The sequence below is a fragment of the Chrysochloris asiatica genome, unplaced genomic scaffold, assembly GCF_000296735.1.
Source record: "Chrysochloris asiatica unplaced genomic scaffold, ChrAsi1.0 scaffold00242, whole genome shotgun sequence".
In the NCBI taxonomy this organism is placed as follows: Eukaryota; Metazoa; Chordata; class Mammalia; order Afrosoricida; family Chrysochloridae; genus Chrysochloris; species Chrysochloris asiatica.
Genome location: NW_006408760.1, coordinates 726,280 through 748,911, shown reverse-complemented (window position 1 = coordinate 748,911; position 22,632 = coordinate 726,280). Strand labels below are relative to the sequence as shown.

The following is a 22,632-nucleotide window of genomic DNA, read 5'->3' as shown; positions in this document are numbered from 1 at the left end:
CTGTGTGAGATACTGAGGCAGGAGAGTGCTCCAGGCACCATGGGCAACAGTGTCTTCTTGTGAAAGAAAAACTCCAGGAAGCAGCCAGAGCGTACATCAACCAGAGTGGATAGAAAAACTGGGGTAAAGCCACGTGATGGGATACTGTCTAGTGGTCAAAATGAATGAACTACAGTGACAGAAAATAATGTGGATGCGTTTTAGCAATATAAAATTAGGAGGAGAAAAGTCAGTCCCCAATGATTATAAATGACATGATACCATTTTTATCATGTTAAATATAACTCAGATTTAAAATGTATACTTTTTAGCCCTGCAAGGATGTGAGATATCGTATGAAAGGAACAATAAGGGAATGATGAGCAGGATGAACTTTGGGTGGGGAAGGTGGGGAATGGGTGCTGGAGGACCCCAGAGCTGATGGAATTACTGTCAAATCCCTGAAGTTTGTTATGGGTGATGGAGTCATGAGTGCTCAGCACATTATTATAAATACATAAAATGAAGTGAAAAACATAAATGGCCAATGATAAGAGTATGTCATCAGCCAAGGATTATGATTAATTCACTTCTATATGTGAGGTTGGCCCAGGACCGGGCAGTATTTCGTTCTGTTGTACATAGGGTCTCTATGACTTGATGGCACCTAACAACAACAACATATATTCTACATAGGGCAAGCACTGAACTGCTAACCACAAGGTCAGTGATTCAAACCACCAGCTGCTTCTTGGAACTCCTATACAGACTTATTAACAACAACAAACATTTGAGAACCAATGAAAACATGATTCCTTAATGGTGTATAGAAAAGGTATGTAAGCAAGCATTTGAATGACTCACACTAGTCACCTTTGTGACTTCTGGAATGTTGGGGGGCATTATAAGGTGGGTGGAAGGCCAACTGCTGTTTGTTATATTATTTCCTGGACTTTCCTATATGTTTGAAATATTATTTAATTTCCAACATCAGATTCGATTCATATCCTAGGTATATACCCCAAAGTATTGAAAGCAGGGACTCAAACAGATACCTAATATTCACTGTAGCACTATGCACAATAGCCAAAAGGTGATAACAACCTAAAGATCCTTCCACAAATGAATGGATAAATGAAGGTGGTATATCCATATAGTGGAATGTTACTCAGTTATCAAGAGAAATACAGGTCAGATATATGCTACAACATGGGTAAGCCTTGGAAACATTATGCGAATGAACTAAAACAGACACAAAAGAACAAGATTGCATGGTCCCACTCCTATGAAATATCTAGGCCAGACAGATGTTTAGATTGTTGTTGTTGTAAAGCGCTGTCAAGAGTTTGTTGGTGGTTGCCTGAGGGCTGAGGAAATGGGGAGTTGTTGCTTGAGGGGTGCTGAGTTTCTGTTTGGAGTGATAAGAGTCTTTGAAGATGGACAGCAATAGATGATAGTTGCACAGCATGATGAATGTAATTGTCATTGAATTGTGCATTTAAAATGGCAACTTCTTTGTCATATATATTTTATTCAAAAAAGTTTGTTTAATGTTAGATTTAATTCTTTGCAAAACAGCCCCTTGCCTGGTGGGGACAGTTTCTTTCCTGAGAGCAGTACATGTAAGAAGCGCTGAACAGCTGCTCCACTGTGCTCTGGCACCCCTGTGCCCCAGTCTCCTCAACCCCTCTTTTTTTTTTTTTTAACTTTGTGTATGTGTGTGTGGCAACTCATATATGTAACAAATTGTTTGCCATTTCAACTTTATTCATGTGTACAATTTAGTCACATTAATTATATTTATCATGTTGCTCGACCATCACCATTGTTTGTATCTAAATTTTCCCATCACCTTTATTACCTCAGTGTCCCCTAAGCAGTGAGTTCCCCTCTTCTCACCCCTCCTGCCCACTCTGGTAACCTTTGCTCTCTGTGCACTGGACTACTCTGGATATTTCACATAAAAGGAATCATATAATATTTGTTCTTTTGTGCCTGACTTATTTCACTCAGCACAGCGTTTTCAAGGTTCAACCATGTTTAGCATGTGTCAGGGCCTCATTTGTCTTTAAGTCTGAGTGATATTCCATTGTATATGTTTACCACATTTTGTTTATCCATTCAACTGTTGATGGACACTTGGATGGTTTTCATCTTTGGGCCATTGTGAGTAGAGCAGCAGTGAACACTGGTGGACAAGCATTTGTTTGCCAACCCCATAGTAAAGGAAGGTAGGACTTACAGGAGAAAAGATACTCACATAGTCAGTCACTTCAACCCCAGGCTGACCATGGTCTGACCACAGGTGTCCTGCACACAGCTCCCTGATTCATAGTCCAGCCCCAGGCCTAGTCAGGGTCTCAGGTGAGAGAACTTTAAGCACAAAACCCCTCAGAGACTGAATTTTCTCAGAAGCACATGAGATCCACCTTTGCAGAATTCCTAGAAACAATCCCAGCCTTAAGATAATAATTACCCATGAATTCAGTTTCTGGACCAGTGGAGTAGATTGGGAAATGGAGAGAGAACAGTGAAGACAAAGTCACTGCATTCAGTTACCATGTTTTCTGAAGCATAAGAACAGGCTAGTTGTCCAGACTGTTGGTAGATATGAGAAATTCTATGATTTTCCACTGAAAGGATAACTCTAACCCTGAAAATATCCGGGCTGAAATGACACCTAGATTCTCAATTATGGTCTGTACAAAGCTCCTATGTAGACATCCAGAAGCCCTGTTTTCTGCTCTAGAAAAGTCAATTTGATATGAATTTGGATTTGAGTTGCATGGATGAGAAATAAACAAACCCTGGTTTTATTCCCAGCCATCCAGGTCCATACCAGCAAAACTGAAGACAGACATGATTATTGGAGTAATTCAGACAGTATTTACAGCTCCCACTCTCTACATCTACCAAAAGAAATGAAAACAAAGCAAAACAACAAAAAAGCTATAATCATCAGATTTTTTATCCCCACATCTGAAATAGTAGTAGATGCATAATGTTAATATAGTGTGAATGGTGCCTCCCAGAGATTCATGCCTCAGTTTCTCCACCTTTAAAATGGGACAGCTGCTACTTCTCTACCATTTAAGCCTTTATAATAAGTTATTTCTAACAGTTTTTTAGTTTGTAGACAAATACCATGGTCCTCATTATTCTGCTGAAATCACTGACTCGTGAGCTAGCCAGGGAAGACTAAGAGGAAAGACCTCAGGACAATCCATAAGATACAACAGTCTCAAACACAACACAAGCCTTTAAACATAGCAATGTTTGTGCCAAAGGCAGTAGTAAATACACAGCAAAGTGAAGGGCTAGGCCAGTGGACATGGGACCCAGTAAGGAGTGAACCTCCACGTACCTGGGGGGCAGATGCACTCAGCTGGAGCTTCTCGAACTGTCCGCAGCTTGGCTAGTCCATCCAATTTCTGAACAAGGGGGAAAAATATGAGAGTGAGTTTCAGAAAAGAAAAAGATTGTTGTTGCTATTAGTTGCCATTGAGTCAGCTCATGGTAACATTAGTCATCACAGTGTAATATAAATATATAATACAGCAGAATATATAATGTATAACATTCCTGGTGTGGTGCTGTAGGAATAAGTACTGGGCTGCTAACTATAGGTTGATAGTTCAAACCCACCAGCCACTCCTTGCAAATCCTATACAGGTTCATTATGAGTCAGAACCGACTCCTAGTGTGGCATTGCAAGATAAACACTGGACTGAGAGCCACAAGTACGATAGTTCAAACACACCAGCAGGTCCTTGGAAACCTTATACAGGGACACTATGAGTTGGAACCAACTTGACAGCACTTAACCATCACCACCACCACCACCAACAATAACAGCGGCACATAATATACAACATATATTGTTGTTGCTGTTGTTAAGTGCTATTGAGTCGGTTCCAACCCATGGTAACCCTGTATAAGGCTTCCTAAGAGTGGCTGGTGAATTTGAACCACCTATCTTACGGTTCAAACCAACTTTGCAGTCCAGCGAATTAACCCACAGTGCCATACCATATAACACATATAACATTTACATATGCTATATAAAAAATACATATAAAATAATTATATAATGCATGATAGGACTTCAGAAAGTTTGTGGCAAAATTCCATTACCTTTTCATTCCATTTTTCCAGAAACTTTTTGAAGCCCCTCAAAAAACATGCAACATAACCAATATTATAACCTTATTTATAACCTTATATAATAGAACAAATTGTTGTCCAGTCCTGCGCCTCCTTAAAAATCTATGATATGTTTGATATCTTTGTAACCCTTTTCTTTACCCTGGGTAGTACAATGGTTAAGTGCTTGGCTGCTAACAGAAACGTTGGCGGTTTGAACCCATTCAGTGGCTCTGTGGGAGAAAGACCTGGCTACCGGTTCCCATAAGGATTATAGGAAACCTTGTGGGACAGTTCTGTGTCACATGAGGTCAGTATAAGTCTGAATGACTTGAAGGCAATAAGTGTCTACTTTACCAAACCTGATGTTCCTTTCTAGAACGCGGTAAAAGTGAAAAAAATCATCAAAACCAATGAAGGATTTGCAGTGACGGTGTTGTTTTTACAACTTTTTTTATTCTGAGTTCATTCAATTCAATAGGTGATTTTAGAATGAAAGGAGAAACAAAAATAAAAATTAAACAATCAATGGTTGAAAGTGGGGTATGTCTGCTTTGTTAAAACATTTTCAGATACAACACCCAGAGTCAAAAACAACAGAAATAGCATCCTACAAACCAAGGAAAGCCAATGCAGCCGTGGAGTGAGTATGAAGAGGGGAAAGAGCAAAGCGAGTCTGAGTATGGCAAATCTAAACTGGCCTTTGGGCTGCTTTCAGTACTGACAAGGTGACCCCTACCATCGCACCACTGCCACCACCACACACAGGCCCCCAGGAAGCCCCACCCAACCCACCATTCTCTGACCTAACAGTAATGACTGAACTTACTTAAGTAATACATTTCCCATCCTTCTCACCTCTGAGATCTTTGACCTAGAAATTTCATTGAGTACAACCTAACTAGAATCTCTACTCATGCCTAGACCTGTGTTGAATTTGGGTGAAGGGGAAGGAACTGACAGAGAAAGAATAGTCAGAAGTCAGCTTTGCATGGTGACAGCCCCCAGGGACAGCTCCTGCTTGATCACAGCCACTTGAGAAACTCAAAGGACTATACCTCAGTCACAGATAAGGGGACATAGCTTGCCAAAAAGAAGTAATTAGTCCCAAATCCTAAATCTAGGTTTAGGGGAGGGAAGTCATTGGCCTATAATCCCAAATCTAGCCAACACCTGAATCCTAACAAGGACACACAAATAATTTATCTTTCTCTAGGAGAAAACAAAAAAATACTGCTCAAAGCAAAGCAAAGCAGGGATGTGCAAATTCAGTGAACAGTGGTAGCAGCATGGGTACTTCAGGTTCAAATATACAAATGGAATTTTTAAGCATTGTTTTAGAGGAGGTGAGAAGGGCACTTACCTCCCTCACCTCCTGCCCCCAAACCTGAAACTCAGGGGTCTTGAGTCCTAGACCTACCAAGTCTGAAATTTTCAAACCACCCTCAGACAAGAGTTCTTCAACCCCACCCCTGCCCCCTACCTCCATGACAGCCCAGTCAGCATCCAGTGGAAACAGTCCAGGACCAAAGGCCACACCCAACATTGTCCTTCCTCCAACCCTGCCATCAGTTTACAAATGGGCAACCCTAGCAGAGGAGCTGATACTTGCTGTAAAGCATGAAATCTGAAGACTTTTTGCCTGTGAACAACTACAACCTTTTGTTTTGTAAGTGCCGTTGAGTCAGTTCTGAACCTCAGCTACCCTACATAGGGTTTCCAAGGAGCGGCTGGTGAGCTTGAACCGCCGACCTTGCAGTTCAAAACGACTTTGCAGTCCAGTGCATTAGCCCAGGAGTGCTTAATTCCATCTTGTGCCTAGAGTTAAGAGTTCAGATACCAATTTTTCTTGAGTACCTCATGCACCTCTGGCAGCTGAACTGCCTGAGTTAGAAATGAGAGCATATTTTAAAGTGGCCTTTGCACCACTTCCCTTGCAGGAATATCCCTGGACATATCTTTAATGGTTGCCTAGTTGAGAAGTCATAGCGTGAGACTGAACTTTTCCTATTTGCAATAGTCCCCTTCCTTCTTTCCGTAAGTCCAGCGTATGTGACACATGGCTGCTGCCACCAGTCATGGCTGTGGGAGGAAATTGCTTTGTTACTTGTGGAGACAAAACTTTGGAAACTCATCATGGCGTCTCTGATTTCCCTCACTCTGGTGAAGTTTGTTTTTGTTTTGGGTTTACTTTTGTTTAGGACTCAATAGAGCGCCTGCATAATATCTGTATCTTTGAAGATGGGGTCTCTTTTCTCCCCTATAGCATACTGAACCCGTCCCCCCACCCCCAGAAAGAAAATAAAGCAAACTCACTGCCATTGAGTTGATGCCTTATAAGACATGGGAGAACTGTTCCATAGATTTCTAATGCGGTAAATCTTTACAGAGGCAGACTGCCTTCCTTATCTTTTCCCCATGGAGCTGCTGGTGCATCTGAACCACCTATGGTTCAGTGTTTTACCTACTGTGTCAACAGGCCTCCTTGAGATTGAAAACAGGGACCAACTTAAAGTTAATAGGAGGGAAGAAATAGGGCATAAATGCAGCAGCTGCAACAATTTTTAAGCTAACTTTCAGATATGCAGTTTTTACACCATTATGGTTACTGACATCATAATGACAAAACATGGCAGCAAGCAATGAGAAGGCTGTAAAGACAGGGCAAGCAAGAAAGTGCTCAAGGGGAAGGCCTTTAGGTACACGAACTTCAACCAGCATCTTCCAGGCCCAGGGCCCTTCAGCTTGCCCCAGAGGTCAGAATAGAGCTAGAATAGAACTAGATACCATAGCTTCCACTGGCAGCTTGGACCTCCAGTTACCACTCACTGCTCTGGGGCATTTCCCACCTGGTCCAGAGAAGACCCATAGCCTGGAATCCGACCTCCAGGGGCTCCCTGAAGCTGCCAGGGGCTCCCACCAGATGAAGTGAAGCCAGCACCTACAGGCAGCATCAGCAGAACTCTCCTGGTCCTTAGTCAGAGGCAAAGCATGAAGCCAGGGAAAGGGCTGCTGTTTTTGTACTGGGGCCCTGGCTCTGCTCTCAGACACACTCGTGCTCACGGAATTGGAGTGTGTGTGTGGGGGGGGGGGTGGGGGGAGAGAGGGCTAAGGGGGGTGCAAATGCAGGCTTGAGTAGTATTCAGAACTCATTCCCCTCCCCACCCCATCCCCCACCCCGCCGCCCCATACTTCCAAATACTGTAAGAGATTTCAACATTTACTTTGGCAATTTACTTTAGTTTAAGCCAGTCTGTGCTTGAAGTTCTCCTTTGCTTTTATAAATGCTAGATATAATAGAAGAGAATGCTACACTCATTCTCTTTTTTGAACAAAAGGATTTAATTCTCAAAACAATCCACTTTTAACAACTGCTATCTGTCACGTCTGGGCCACTGTCACTATCAAATACTGATAGGAAACACAATTACTTTCAACCCACACTTATCTTAAAATGTCCCTGGATGTGCAAAGCATTGTTCTTGTTAAATGCCATCAAGTCAGCTCCGAGTCATAGCAATCCTGTATAGGATTTCCAAGGAGCGACTGGTAAGTTTGAACCACAGACCTTGTCATTCAAGTCAACCTTGAGATCTAGTGCTTATCCTATGGTGGGTGCCACATCATTGTTGTTAAGTGCCACACCATACTCTCTGTTAACTGAAAGGTTGGTGGTTTGATTCTACCTAGAGGCACCTTGGAAGAAAGGCCTAACAATTTACTTCTGAAAATTAATCCATTGAAAACCCAATGGAGTACAGGTATACTGTGATACACATGTGGTTGCCATTACTCCGAATTAAGTCAGTTGTTGTTGTTGTTGCTGTTGTTAAGTGCCATCGAGTCGGTTCCAACCCATAGCAACCCTGTATAGGGTTTCTGAGGAGCGGCTGGTATGCTTGAACCACCAACCCTGGGGTTCAAACTGACTTTACAGTCTAGCGCTTTACCCACAGCACCACACTGAAGAGCTAAACAGGAAACCATTGATGAGGCAAAACGTTTACTATTAATGATAGATGTTATAGTTAGTTGACCTCCAATAGGCTCTGACTCATGATGGCTTTATGTATAACAAAGGAAGCATTAAACTTGGTAACCAGGTCCTAACCATCCCCAAGATCTTTGATTTCTTTGAGCCTTTTGCTGCAACTATTGAGTCAGCCTATGCCCTGAGAGTCTCCCTCCTTTTTGCTGACTCTCTGCTTTACCAAACATGATGTCATTTCTAGCCATTGGTCTTTCAGTTTTACTTTGTGTATGCATTTATTTTCCTAGATTAACTGTGGAAGTTTTATTGCCTATTCTTATACCCTCCCTCTGCCCCTAGGCTCCTAACTTTCTGTGGGTTGGAAATGTCATTACTATGAACATAGAGTGAATTAGAAACCCAATTCCACTTTTTTTTTTTTTTAATTCTAAGAAAATATTCTTTAGTGTCCAGGTTAGTAAAATGGTTTAAAAGCCTCAACTTTTTAAATCCAATTATCTGGCAGCACCCTGGGCATCTGCAAACAATATGGTCCTGGTTTTACATATGCAAACAAGTCCTGACTCCAAAAGTAAATAAAGGATGAGTTTCTGAGAAAAGACCCGAGACTTTGGGGGCGTTCCTTCCCGAAGCACTGAGAAAGAGAACTTGAAGTCTAGGGGGAAGGGTGGTAGGAGAGGAGGGAACACTAATCAGGGAAAATAGTGGTTTTCAAAAAAACAGCTCACGGTCAAATGGCAAATTTATTAATGATCTGTTGGCACACAGGCCTGGAACACTTCACCAGATGTTAGATCACCTCCTCAAATGGTTTCATTTTGATGAAATATAGTTTGACATACAAAAAAAAAAGGGGGGGGGGTGAATGTAAGGATTTATGTCTGTAAGCGTTGCAAATAAAACTGTAAAGACATTCCTATTCTTTCACTGAGAACTCCTACTGCAGAACATACATCCCAAGTAAATAAATCAGCAATGCAGAAACTACTATTCATGAAGAAGCTGCACTCACTGCAAAACTATGAGATGGCTTTGTGAGGGGTGATGAATCAATCCCCTGGATGAAACTGTCCCTATGAAATATCATTATGAAGACTATGCTGTTGTTGTTGGTAAGTACTGTCAAGTCAGTTACAATCCATAGCAACTCTGTATAGGGTTTCCAAGGAGTAGCTGGTGAGCTTGAACTGACAACCTTGCAGTTGAAAACGACTTTGCAGTCCAGCACACTAATCTACAGAGCCACACCAGGACTCCTGAAGACTATGTAGCAATAAGAAAACAAATGTATGGCATACAATAGATAAAATGTCTATATCTATATTAAAAAACAAACAAACAAAAAACAGGCCTGGTGTAGCAGCAACTACCAAAACATGAATCCACTGGGTTTGGGGATTACAGTGATTCACTGCTTTAAAAAGTCCTGCCATGTTGTTGTAAAATCATTTTCTCAATCAGTAAAAGACCCTGGAAATAGAAGAGCCAAGATGAATCTGCCTGCCTAGTCCAGTTTTTGAAAGATGAATTGATGATTCTGTCTCTTAGAAACACTTAATTTCAGGATCAACTCTGCTAATAATACACACCAAAAGGATAAAAAATGACCTGTCAAGAATTAAACCATGCCTATCTGTCTGTTTCTATCTCTATATATCTCTCTCTTCTATTCACTTTCTTATCTCCATCTGACCCTTTAAGAACCTATGCCCTATAAGAATCTATGTGTAGTTATCTCTGCCATCAGCAACCCACCAAGATTTGCCACTCTTTGTTCATAGTCTACAATGGTGATGATAACAAACTAATAAAAGTATTATTATCAAGTCTATTGATTGTGTATTACGGGCCAAGCAGTGAGCCAATCAATGACTTTTATCTTATCTAAGCCTGCCAATAATGTAGTAGTGTGTCTGTTTTTCAGATGAGAAGATTGAGGTGTAGAGAAGGTAATATTCCACAGCAAATGATACAGCTGGATTTATATCTGGGTCTTATCTAATTCCAACAACTAAGCAATATAACCTCTATGTACAAGCAATTTTAATATTGATAAGAAATTTTTTTTTAAGTTGTCATATTAAAAGTTTGCGAGTGGCCATCTAAGAAGCTGCTATTGGTCTCTTCCAGTCCAGAGCAAAGAAGAGTGAAAAAAGTCAAGGAAACAGTCCAGACAACTAATGGACCATGCAAATCCCAACTTCCACTACCCTGAGGCCAGAAGAAATAGATTGTGCTTGTTTACTGCTACTCTGGTCAGGATCACAACAGAGGCTCTAGAACATAGTGGGAGAAAAAAACTGCTGGCTCAGAAAACAGATCTGCGGCTGTGAAAGTTTAGCGGGGTGGGGAGCGTTGACTACAAGGGGCCACACAGGGAGTTTTTAATGCAAAGAGACTGTTCTGTTTAGTACTGAGGTGGTCAAGACAGGATTCTATGCACTAGTCAAAATCCATCAGAATGTATATTACTAAGGGTGAACTTTGATGGATACAAATTAAAAATAAAATCAGAATATTGGAGAATCCCAGGATGAAATGTAGACTGTGACCCATAAATCTAACTATATTAAAATTATATAATATAATTTCCTGGGAGATTGAGGGTGGAGCAAACTTAGATCACTTTGCAAGATGGTATTCTGATTGCCAACTATAAGGCTAAAGACAAAAGGCACTGTCCATAACTCTGAAATCTGGTTGGTGAGATAGTGTCTCACAGGGTATATGTCAGCAATTTTGAAACTGCTTCACAAATAGGTTGTTGTTGTTTTTGTATGCCATCACAGCAACCCTCTATAGGGTTTCTGAGGCTTTAAATCTTCTCCAGAGCAGAAAGCCTTAGCTCTCTCTCTCTGCGAAGTGGCTGGCAGGCTCGAATCGTGGACCTTGTGGTTTGCAGTCCAGCGCTTATCATATGAAGCCATGGTGCTCCCCTCACAAATATGAGGGGGCTTCAAAAAGTTCATGAAAAATGGAATTTTCCCATGAAAAATTTAAAGCTCTCTTGTCTATTCAGATTGAGCTAATAAGTCAATAAATTATTGTTTTTGTTACATGCCATTGAGTCATTTCCAACTCATAGCAACCCTGAATAGGGTTTCCAAGGAGCAACTGTGGGGTTTGAACTGCCAACTTTGTGATTCAAACAAATCTTGCAGTCCAGTGATTATGCTACAGTGCTACACCAGGATAGGCTATGGGTGCTAAGCCAGATTTCTCAGTGTCTGAAAGGAATTTGTAAATATGCAAGGGGGGAAAGATAGCATGAACCCTGTGGGGCTGGATTACAGTCAGAGGTAATCATATTAACTTGTGTCTTTTATACATACAGGTGGCTACATGGAGTCCTAGGTATCCTGGTATGTTCTGTGGTGGGTTAATGCACTGTACTGTAAATTCAATTTGAACCAAAAGGTCGGCGGTTCAAAGTCAACAGCTGCTCCTTGGAAACCCTGTATAGGGGTGTTATGAGTTGGAATTGACTCGATGGCACTTAACAACAACAACAAAGGAAGACAGATACAGACAGAATTAATTAAAAATATCTGTATATGCTATTGCTGTTACTTGCAGTTGGAGTAGATTTTAACTCATGCTGACACACTATGTGCAGAGTAGAACTACTCCATAGGGTTTTCAAGGCTGTGACATTTTGGTAACAGATCTCCAGGCCTGGTTCCCCAGGCACCTCTAGAAGGGTTCAGGCTGCAAGTAATAATCAAGCTACTTAACCATTGTGTGCAACCCAGGGACTCCTTAGGTGCATATGCACTGGACTGATAATTGCAAGGTCATTGGTTCAAACCCACCAGCAGCTCCTGGGAAACCAACTTGAGGGCACTTAACAAAAACATGTGTATATAAATGAAGGAGCCCTGGTGGCGGTTGCTAACTGAAAGGTCCATGGTTTGGATCTGCCAGCCACTTCATGGGAGAAAGATGTGGCAACCTGCTTCTATAAGAGTTGTTGTTGTTGTTAAGTGCTGTCAAGTCAGTTCCCACTCATAACGACTCTGTATAGGGTTTCCGAGGAGAAGCTGGCGAGCTTGAACCACCAACCTTGTGGTTCAAACCGATTTTCCTCTGTTCTGTTTTATAGAGTCAGAGTCATTTTGAGTTGGAATCTTATTGACAGCAACAGGGCATATGGGGAAGTTAACAGGAACTAACAGCAATGACAACATGCAGTGTAATGGGCATGCAATGAACTGCTAACTACAAGGTCAGCAATTTGAATCCACCAACCACTTCTCAGGAGAAAGATGAGGCTTTCGGCTTCCGTAATGATTTACAGTCTCGGAAACCCTACACAGGGTCGCTATGAGTTGAAACCGACTCAACAGCACACCACCACTGGGGTAGATCAAAGAGCATTGCTACCGAATCATAGAACTCTTTATTTAAAAATATATTGCTGTTGTGAAGTGCCGTCGAGTCGGTTCCAACCCATAGCAACCCGGTATAGGGTTTCCGAGGAGCAGCTGGTGAGCTTGAACCACCCATCTTGCGGTTCTAACGGCTTTGCAGTCTGGCGCTTTAACCCACAATGCCACACCAGCAAAATATTATTTCTTGACATATGAGAGAGGGCTTCAAAAAAACCCATGGAGAAATGGAATTAAAAAATAATGAAATTTTTCCATGAACTTTTGAAGCCACTGGTGTCCTAGTATCTAGGTCTATATACTTCTGACGGTTGCGTTTCCATCTCTATAATCGTTTTCTGAAGTATTCTGCATATTTGATTTACACCACACCAAAACGACAGCTTTGGCATCCATGAGAGAGACTCAAATCATGTTCCTTTTAAAGGTTCCTTGACTTGGAGGAACAAAAAAAGGTCTGAAGATCTGTAGGGTAGGTAGGATAAGGTTTCCCAAAGAAATCCTCATAGGGCAACCCTTGCCACCCTCAAGAAATGAGCAGGTGCATTGGCACAATAGGAAAAAAATTCCTCGATGCGACTCTCTTGGCCTTTTCTACACCAATGCAGTTTGCTATTTTATTAATTTTTTCCTAATAAGCCCCCATAATCAAACTTGTGTCCTTCAAGAAAATCTGTCAAGATTACCCCTTTGGAATCCTAAATGAATAAAACCATCACCATAACCTTCTGAACTGACTTTTCTGCCTTGAATTTAACTGGCCTACCAGATCTCCTTGGAAGCCACTGTTTTGACTGGACATTTATTTCTAAAGGCACACTAATGAGACAAAGACAAGTGTACTACTGAGAGACTGTCTGCAGCTAGGCACTGATGACATAGACAAGTTTAAACACATTTTGTTTGGAATAAACCTATATATATGAACTGGAACCTTAGTTGTTGTTAAGAACCGCCATGTAGGTTCTAACTCATAGCAACCCTGTATAGGGTTTCTGAAGCTTTAAATCTTCAGAGAGCAGAAAGACTCATCTTTCTCCTTCAGAGCAAGTGGCAGGCTCCATTCATGGACCTTGTGGTTCGTAGTCCAGTGCTTATCATATGGAGCTACTGTGTTCCCTGGGACTCTAGTAGTAATACTTTCTTTTACTTATCCTCATATGAAAGGGCTTCAAAAAGTTTATGAAAAAAAAATGGAAGTTTTCCATGAAATTTTTGAAACCCCTCAGATATTCTCTAGCTATATATGTATATAGAGATAAATATCATCTGGAGAACAGATTTAATGCATTAGACACTAAAGACCAGAAGAGTTGTAAGATGACATCAAGAATAACAGGAAGAAATCAAAGTCATTAAGAAGACAAGAAAGAAGGAAAAGACCAAAATGGACTCGGAAACTTGCTCTCCAATGTAGAGATGCTAACTAAGGCAAATGGAAGAAATAAGGAGGTAAAAGAGCTGAACAGAAATTTTTAAAAGGCAGCATGAAAATACACAATCAAACATTATAATGAAATGTGCAAAGACCTGGAGTTAGAAAACCAAAAGGGAAGAACATGCTCAGCATTTCTCAATTTTCTGAAGAAAAATTCCAAGCCTTGACTTGAAATATTCAAGGATTCTCTGGGCAAAATATTGAATGATACAGAAAGCATCAAAAGAAGATGGAAGGAATACACAGAGTCACTGTACCAGAAAGAGATGGTTGATGTTCAACCATTTCAAAAGATATCATATGATCAAGAGCCAATGAACTGAAGGAAGAAGTCAAAGGTGCACTGAAGGTATAGGCAAAGAATAGGCTCCATAAATTGATGGAATACTAGTTGAAATCTTTCAACAAACTGATGCAGCACTGGAGGCACTCACTCATTTATGCCAAGAAATTTGGAAGACAACTACCTGGCCAACTGACTGGAAGAGATCCATATTTGTGTCCATTCCAAAAAGAGATGATCCAATGGAATGCAGTAATCATCGGAAAATAATCATTAATATTCAGTGCAAGCACAATTTTGCTAAAGATAATTTTAAAATGGTTGCAACCATACATTGACAGAGAACTTTCAGAGGTTCAAGCAAATTCAGAAGAGGACGTGGAATCAGGGACATCAATGCTGATGTCAGGTAGATCTGGCTGAAAGCAGAAAATACCAGAAAGATGTTTACCTGTGCTTTATTGTCTACACAAAGGCTTTCAATTGTGTGGATCATGATAAGCTATGGACAACAATGTGGAGAATGAGTATTCTGAAACACTTAGTTGTGCTCATAAGGAACCTTTATATAGACCAAGAGGCAGTTGTTTGAATGAAACAAGGGAACACTGAATGGTTTAAAATTAGGAAAACTGCACCAGGGTTATATTCTTTCACCATATTTTTACAATTTGTATGCAGAGCAAATAATTGAAGAAGCTGGGTTATATGAAGAAAAATGGGGCATCAGGATAGAAGAAAGACTCATTAACGACCTATGATATTCAGATGACACAACCCTGCTTGCTGAAAGTGAAAAGGACTTAAAATACTTACTGATGAAGACCAAAGAGCACAGCCTTCAATATGGGCTGCACCTCAGTGTGAGAAAACAAAAATCCTCACCACTGGATCAATAAATAACATCCATATAAATGGAGAAAAGATTGAAGTTGTCAAAGATTTCATTTTGCTAGGGTCAGCCATCAACACCCATGGAAGCATCAGTCAAGAAATCAAATGACGTTATTGCATTAGGACAATCTGCTGCACAAGAACTCTTTAAAGTGTTGAAGAGCAAAGATGTCAGTTTGAGGTCTAATGTGTGCCTGACCCAAGTCATGGTATTTTCAATAACCTCATATGCATGTGAAAGTTGGACAGTGAATAAAGAAGATCATAGAAGAATTGATGCATTTGAGTTACGGTGTTGGAGGAGAATATTAAAAGTACCATAGACTGCCAAAAGAACAAACCAATCTGTGTTGGAAGAAGTACAGCCAGATGCTTCCTGGAAGCCAAGATGGCCAACTTCATCTCTCACACTTTGGACATATTGTCCGGAGGGACCAGTCCCCTAGAGAAGGATATCATGTTTGGGGAAATGGAGGGTCAGAGAAAACGAGGAAGACCCCAAACAAGATGGATTGGCACAGTGGTAGCAACAATGGGTTCAAATGTACCAGTGATTGTGAGGTTGGTGTTATTATCAGGTAGTGTTTTATTCTGTTATGCATAGGGTCACTATGAGTCTGCACCAACTAGATGGCACATGACAACATCTATGCAGAGGCCCTAGAAGCAGTAAAACCCCAATAACAATAAGCACACCCCAGTGCCCAGATCTTGGTTCCTTTGCACCATTTGCAAATAAGAGAACCTGAGTATCTTGGAGAAACAGTTGATTCTAGCGCTGGGGTTCCTGGTGTGGTGCTGTAGGATCAGCCCTGGGCTGTAAGTGAGAAGGTCAATAGTTTAAACCTCCAACTGCTCCTTAGAAACCCTATACAAGGTCACTATGAGTCAGAACCAACTTTAACAACAAGTGTTGGGCCAGGGAAAATACAAGATAACTATCTTGGAGTGCCAGAAAGTAAGGAAGTGCAATAAAAGGGGGAGGGGGACTTGATGTCAAAAAAACACAAGAGTCTACCTGAAGGAGCTCCTAGTGGCCAAAGCTGGAAGAATTTAAGCAACAAAACAAATAACCTAGTCCTGGAGTCCTGGTGTGATGCTGTAGGATAAGCACTGGACTGCAAGGTAGGTTTGAACTGCAAGGTAGATGGTTCAAACCCTCAGAAACCCTATACAGGGTCACTATGGGTTGGAACCGACCTAACAACCCTTAAAAACAACAACATTAGATGATAACCCGAAGAATAAATTAAATATCCATGAGTCTATACTGACATAAATGGCCCATAGGGAATAAATAATTGGAGAAGAGACAAACTTCCCACACAGATAAATTCTTTATAATTTATACAGATGCTCTCCTCCTCCAAGAGGTGTAGCGTAATTACCCTCCCCTTGAGTGTGAGTTGGACTTGTGACTCATTCCCAAAGAATAGAGTATGGAAAGGGAGGAAAACAGTAGCTTTACTGTGAAGAAATTCCGTAAATCCTTCATCAGCCAGGAGATCAAGGTCAACATCAGCAGTGATAAGTCATGTTGATAGCATGTGCAGGTGGTATTTGATGAGAATGACATTTTACATCTGTGGTCTTCACCCCAAGAACCCATAATACCATTACAAGTTGATTCTGACTCATGGTGACTGCATGTACATAAGAGAAGAACTGTGCTTCATTGGGTTTTCAATGACTGGTTTTTTTGGAAGTACATTGCCAGGCCTTTCTTCCCAGGAACTTCTGGGTAGTCTCAAACCTTCAACCTTTTGTTTAGCAGCAGAGCATCTTAATCATTTGCCTCACTCTGGGACTATCAAAAACCCATAACCCCAGTCTAGTCATGAATAAAATACTAGACAAATCCCAATTATGAGACATTCTACAAAATACCTGATCAGTATTCCTCAAAACTATTATGATCATCAAACACAAGGAAAGTCAGAAAAAAATGCCATTGACTAGAGAAAGCTAAGGAGACATGAAGACATCTGTTATGGCATATTGAAGAAATTCTGGAACAGAAATCATTGCTGATGTCAAATGAATCTTGGTTGAAAGCAGAGAAACCACAAAGATGTTTACTTGTGTTGCATGAACTACACAAAAGCATTTCATGGATCATTAAAAAAATATGGCTAACACTGTGAAGAATTGGGACTCCAGAACATTCAATTGTGTTCATGCAGAACCTATAGTAAACCAAAAGGCAGTCATTTGAATACAACAAAGGATAGTGGCATGGTTTAAACTGAGGAGAGGTGTGTATCCTTTGCCATACTTATTCAATCCATATGCCAAGCAAATAATCTGAGAAGATGGATTAAATGACGAACACAGCATCACTGAGGAAGGCTCTTTAACACCTTGTATATGCCGATGGCACAGTCTTCCTTGCTGTAACCAGAGGACTTGAAGCATTTACTGATGAAGAGATCAAAGACTACAGCCTTCAGTAAGGATTACAGCTTAATAATAATAATTTTTTTTAAATCCTCACAACTGGTATAAGCAACATAATGCTAACTAGACAAAAAAAATTAAGTTGTTGAGGATCTTCTATTACTTGGATCCACAATCAACCTCCATGGAAGCAGCAGTCAAGAAATAAAATGACATATTACACTGGGCAAATCTGCTGCAAAAGACCTCTTTAAAATATTAAAAACCAAGGCTTTGTTAAAAGACTTTGTAAAAGTGTTAAAAAGCAAAGGTGTGCCTGACCCAAGCCATATTTTCAATCATCTCATATGCATGCTAAAACTCGACCAAGAGAAAGAAGACAAAAGAAGAATTGATGCATTTGAATTATGATAATGGCAAAGAATACTGAATATACCACACCAAGATCTAAGTATACCATAAACTTCTAGAATTATGAACATATATGTCTTACGAATCAGGCTGCGAACCTTTAGGTCAGCAGTTTGAAACTACCAGCTGCTCCGCAGGAGAAAGATGAGGCTTTCTGCTCCCGTAAAGATTTACAGTCTCGGAAACCTTGTACAGGGTCGCTATGGGCTGGAACTGACTCGATGGTACTTAACAACAACAACAACATATCTTAGAAGAAGTATAGCAAGAATGCTCCTTAGAAGCAACAATGGTAAGACTTCACCTCACATACTTTGCACATGTCATCAGGAGGGACCAGTCCCTAGAGAAAGACATTATGGTTAGTAGTGGGTCAGTGAAAAATGAGATGGATTGACACACTGGCTGCAAGAATGGGCTCAAACATAGCAATGAGTATGAGAATGGCACAGGACTGGGTAGCGTTTTGATTAGTTGTGCATGGATTACTATAAGTCAGAACCAACTCGATGGCACTTATAAGAAATAGCAGTCCTTTATCAGATATATGACTTGCAAATATTTTCTCATATGTTATCTATTAACTTAACTATAATATATATTAACATCAATTTCTGATCAGAACTCATATCACCTCCAATCAAGGTATAATCAATATGTTGTTGTTAAGTGCCATCGAGTCGGTTCTGACCCGTAGCGACCCAGTATAGGGTTTCTGAGGAGCAGTTGGTGAGCTTGAACCGCTGACTTTGCAGTTCAAATGGCTTTGCAGTGTGGTGCATTAACCCACAGCGCCATATGCACATATTAAAATCATCTTGAAAATTGTAGATGATGGGAATGTGTCCATGGTTTCATGCTAGCTCTCTCATATCAGTCTTTATTGAGATCATGTTAAATCAATACAAATGAATTGGGCCTAGTTCTCTATAGTTCATAGTAATTATATGAGTATTCATTTCCTAGTACTGTTTAGCAGCTCACTACAAACTTGGCAGCTTAAAAAACAGCATATTTATTATCTCATTATTTCTGTGATTATAAGCTTGGGCATAGCTGACATGGGTTCTGTGCTCAGTGTTCCAGAAGGTAGAATCAAGGTGTCAGTTGGGCTGTGCTTCCTTCTGAAGTACAGGGTCCTCTTTCAAGCTCATGTGATTTCTTGTGGTGGTAGGACACAGGCTCCCATTCTCTAGTTGGCTGGTGGCCTAGAGGCCACTCACTGTTAGTTGCCATGTGGCCTTCTTTACAAACTCTTTCATGTTTCAAATCTCTCTAACTTCAGGAAGGGTCCAGACTTTTAAGGTCTCTTCTGATTGCCAGATCCATCCAAAAGAAAACTTTCTTTTGAATAACTCAAGGTCAATTTATTAGAAACTCAACTACAGGAGTGATACCAATACTAATCACAGGTGTCTGCCTGCGCTCAAGGGAGGAATTACACAAGTTTTGTAAGCCAGAGGATGAGAATCCTGGGGGCTATCTTAAAATTCTGCCTGTCACAGCACTGGATCAATTAATCCTGGTTATGTACTTATGTGGAACTGTAAGATAAGCATGGGACTGCAAGCTCAGTTTGAACCGCAAGGTTGGCAGTTCAAATTCATCACCTGCTCCTATAACCCTATACAGGGTCACTATGAGTCAGAATTAACTCAATAGCACTTAACAACAACAACAATGTACTTATGTACAGTACGCTATTGTTGTTGTTAAGTGCCCCCGAGTTGGTTTCGGCTTATAGCAACCCTGTACAGAGTTTTCAAGGAGTGGATGGTGGATTTAAACTACTGACCTTATGGTTGGTTACCTATCCTACAGTGCCACACAAGGACTCCATGTGTTTTCTATAAATCTAACATGGCTCAAAATCAAAAGTTAATTAGAAAAAAAAAAAAAGCCATGCCATGGATATCTATTTCAGCCAAGGTGGAATAACATGACTAGATGTATCCTCCTACCCAATAAACAAACAAACAACAAAAAAACACAAATAAAATCTATAACATGATGGCTCTGTAGATGTTACAGGCTAGGTAGCAAAGTACAGTGAGATTTGAAACACAGAAAAGAGAGAAGGTGAGTCTGACAGCCAGTCCCACTTACTGTGTGGAGAGTTTCTAGGCTGTGACAGGCAGGGGAAACAAAGGCTGAGCTTGGCAACCTCCTCAAACTGAAAAGATGGAGCTAGAAATCCAGGGAGACCAAGGAAGCCAGGGTTTTCAGGACAGAGGACAGAGAGATAATAACACAGAGAAAGAATTACAGAGATCTGCCTGGAGACAGATCTTCAACTATTAAGCAGAGTGCTATATAGTGTATATTGTGAAGAAACCACCCAAAACCAGGGAAAAAATAGGTCAAGGTTTGTGGAGCAAGTGTCCTGGATCTAAAGACCCCACCTCACCACCCTACCTTCAAATTCCACCTTGGTGCCAAGCCAAACCTCCCTGGCAGAGCCTGCAGTTAAGACCAAATGTGAGAGCATCTAGCCCAGCCCAGGCATTTGGCAAGAGCTTTGTAATTTTTCTCTGAGCAATGTGGGTTCAGTCAGTGCTTCCCAATGGCACACTGGGCAAACATATTTCTTTAAGAGTCCCTGCTCAGTCCTGAAATACCTTTGCATGTTTTGAAAGGTTTGATCTACAAGCAAAATGCAATTCTTCAATAATCCTTCATTTGTGTTACCATTCTTTATTTCTCAAAGATACCCATCACTTCTTGTCAGAACCTGCCTTCTAAGGTTCACCACACTGGGCTGAAAGAAGTGGCGTGGACAGTTTCCACTAGGGTTATTGACCTGTTGATGAGGGCACTCAGGCACCCAAAGCTGATTCCTAAGTCTTCTGGCAACCACAACCTGAGTATCCTCCATAAGGTGCAGCCACCAATGTCAGGCCCTGCTTAAGTGCTCATTCCAGGTGGCCCTGCTTCTAGCTGAGACTTCCTCTCTTAGTTCTGTCTACAGCGATTAGCTAAAGGTTTCCCTACTATGTCAAACCTGATGAGTGGGGTGAGGGCTCTCCAGGTTCCCAACCCATCATTGTCTTATGATGCGTTCAGATTATCCCTCAAGCCCCCATGGACACTGAATGAGAGGGGCAGTAAGGAGGCACAAAGGACCTCGAGTGGGACTCTTGTGCTGGGGCGAGTGAGGGATTGTTGCTTTACCAGACCACAGGTGATGGGAGGCATTAATGGTTGATGTTGGGGAACATCTGAGGGAATATTGGAAGGCAAATGGGGCTGAGGTGAAAAGACTTACCTGGAACAGGGAGTGGTCTAAGAGAGGGGGCAAATCATAATTATTTCAAGAAGGGTCAGAATAACGGTACTGAAGAGTCACTGGGTGGTGCAAACAGTTAACATGCTTAATTATGAACTAAAAAGTTGACATTTTAAGTCAACCCAGAAGTACCTCAGAAGAAAGACCTAGTGAATCAGCCATTGGAAAGGCCCCGGAGCAGTTCTGCTCTAACACACATGGGGTCACCATGAATCAGAGTTGACTTGACAGTAGCAACTGGCTTCTTGTTGTTGTTAAGTACTGTGGAGTCAGTTCCAACTCATAGTGACACTGTACAGGGTTTCCAAGGCTGTAAATCTTTATGGGAGCAGAAAGCCTCATCTTTCTCCCTCAGAGCAGCTGGTACTTTCAAATTGCTGACATTGAGGTTAGCAGCCCGATTAGTAACCATTATGCTATCAGAGCTCCTTAGCAACTGTCTACTAGGACTGAAATAAAGGGTACAGATTAAACCCCATGAAGAAACAACCAGGTAGAACAAACAAGATGGTGGATCAGGTGGAAGTGCAGTCAGGGGCTCCATCAGCAATAACACAGAATACCGGACCAAGTAGGCTCAGGGGATGGTCCCAGAACTCTGAACCACATATAAAGGAATATGTAGAAGGTTGGAAGGCTTACAGCTAGGGGAATTTGTAGCAGAAGCAAGAAATCCATTGCTTTCTAATTAAAGACAATCAGCTGCTCCCAGAGCCACCATCTTGGGTGAGACCAAGCAGGGGAAAGATCAAAGTAGCCACAGACTCCTGACAGAACTGCGGAGACAAAGGTGTGGACATTCTTTTGTTTGGTATCTGTTCATTGGTCCCTCGCTATCTGTGCACCTCCATTCTGGTGGCAATAGGGATGCCTGAGCAAGCGGACACCCCAGCCCCACCCTCGGAGGACTCTACTACGCATGCACACAGATCTCAAAATTTAAAGAGACAGTTTCCATTTAAAAACCAAATGGCCACAGCTGGCCCTGAACTGTTTATAACTAAAAAAAAAAAAAGGCCTGAAAAGGGATTGTGGAGTGGGACAGGAAGACTAAAAAGGAAAAAGGCTGAAAATTAAATCTTAAATTATGTCAAAATGACCAACAGTGGCATCTTGAAATTTCCCAGGAAGAAGAGTGAAAAGAAAAGCCCATTTCCTGATGACATCTACCTAGAGGCAATCAGAAAGCATAAAAAATACCAAAATACACACCCATCTAAGTATTAAGGCCATAGATAATCCCTGAATATGCCAGAACCAGATGACCATATCTGCCCATGTCCAGAAATGAGATAAAGTGACTGAGGCAAATGAGCTGGAAGTAGACCAACACTCCATACTGGAAGATGGGCAGGCTTTGGAAATGCCTGAGACGGAATTCAGAAAAATGATTATAAAATGTATCAAAACACTATACAATGG

At 41.2% G+C, this 22,632-nt stretch overlaps 1 protein-coding gene across 1 annotated transcript in view; it reads right to left on the bottom strand.

Moving 5' to 3' along the window:
* Positions 1-22,632, bottom strand: part of COL23A1 (collagen, type XXIII, alpha 1) — a 544,452-nt gene that overhangs the window by 495,461 nt on the left and 26,359 nt on the right. Inside the window, exon 2 of the mRNA XM_006873486.1 lies at positions 3,344-3,410. Coding sequence (XP_006873548.1) covers positions 3,344-3,410 — 67 coding nt within the window. The remainder of the gene's footprint in view (positions 1-3,343; positions 3,411-22,632) is intronic.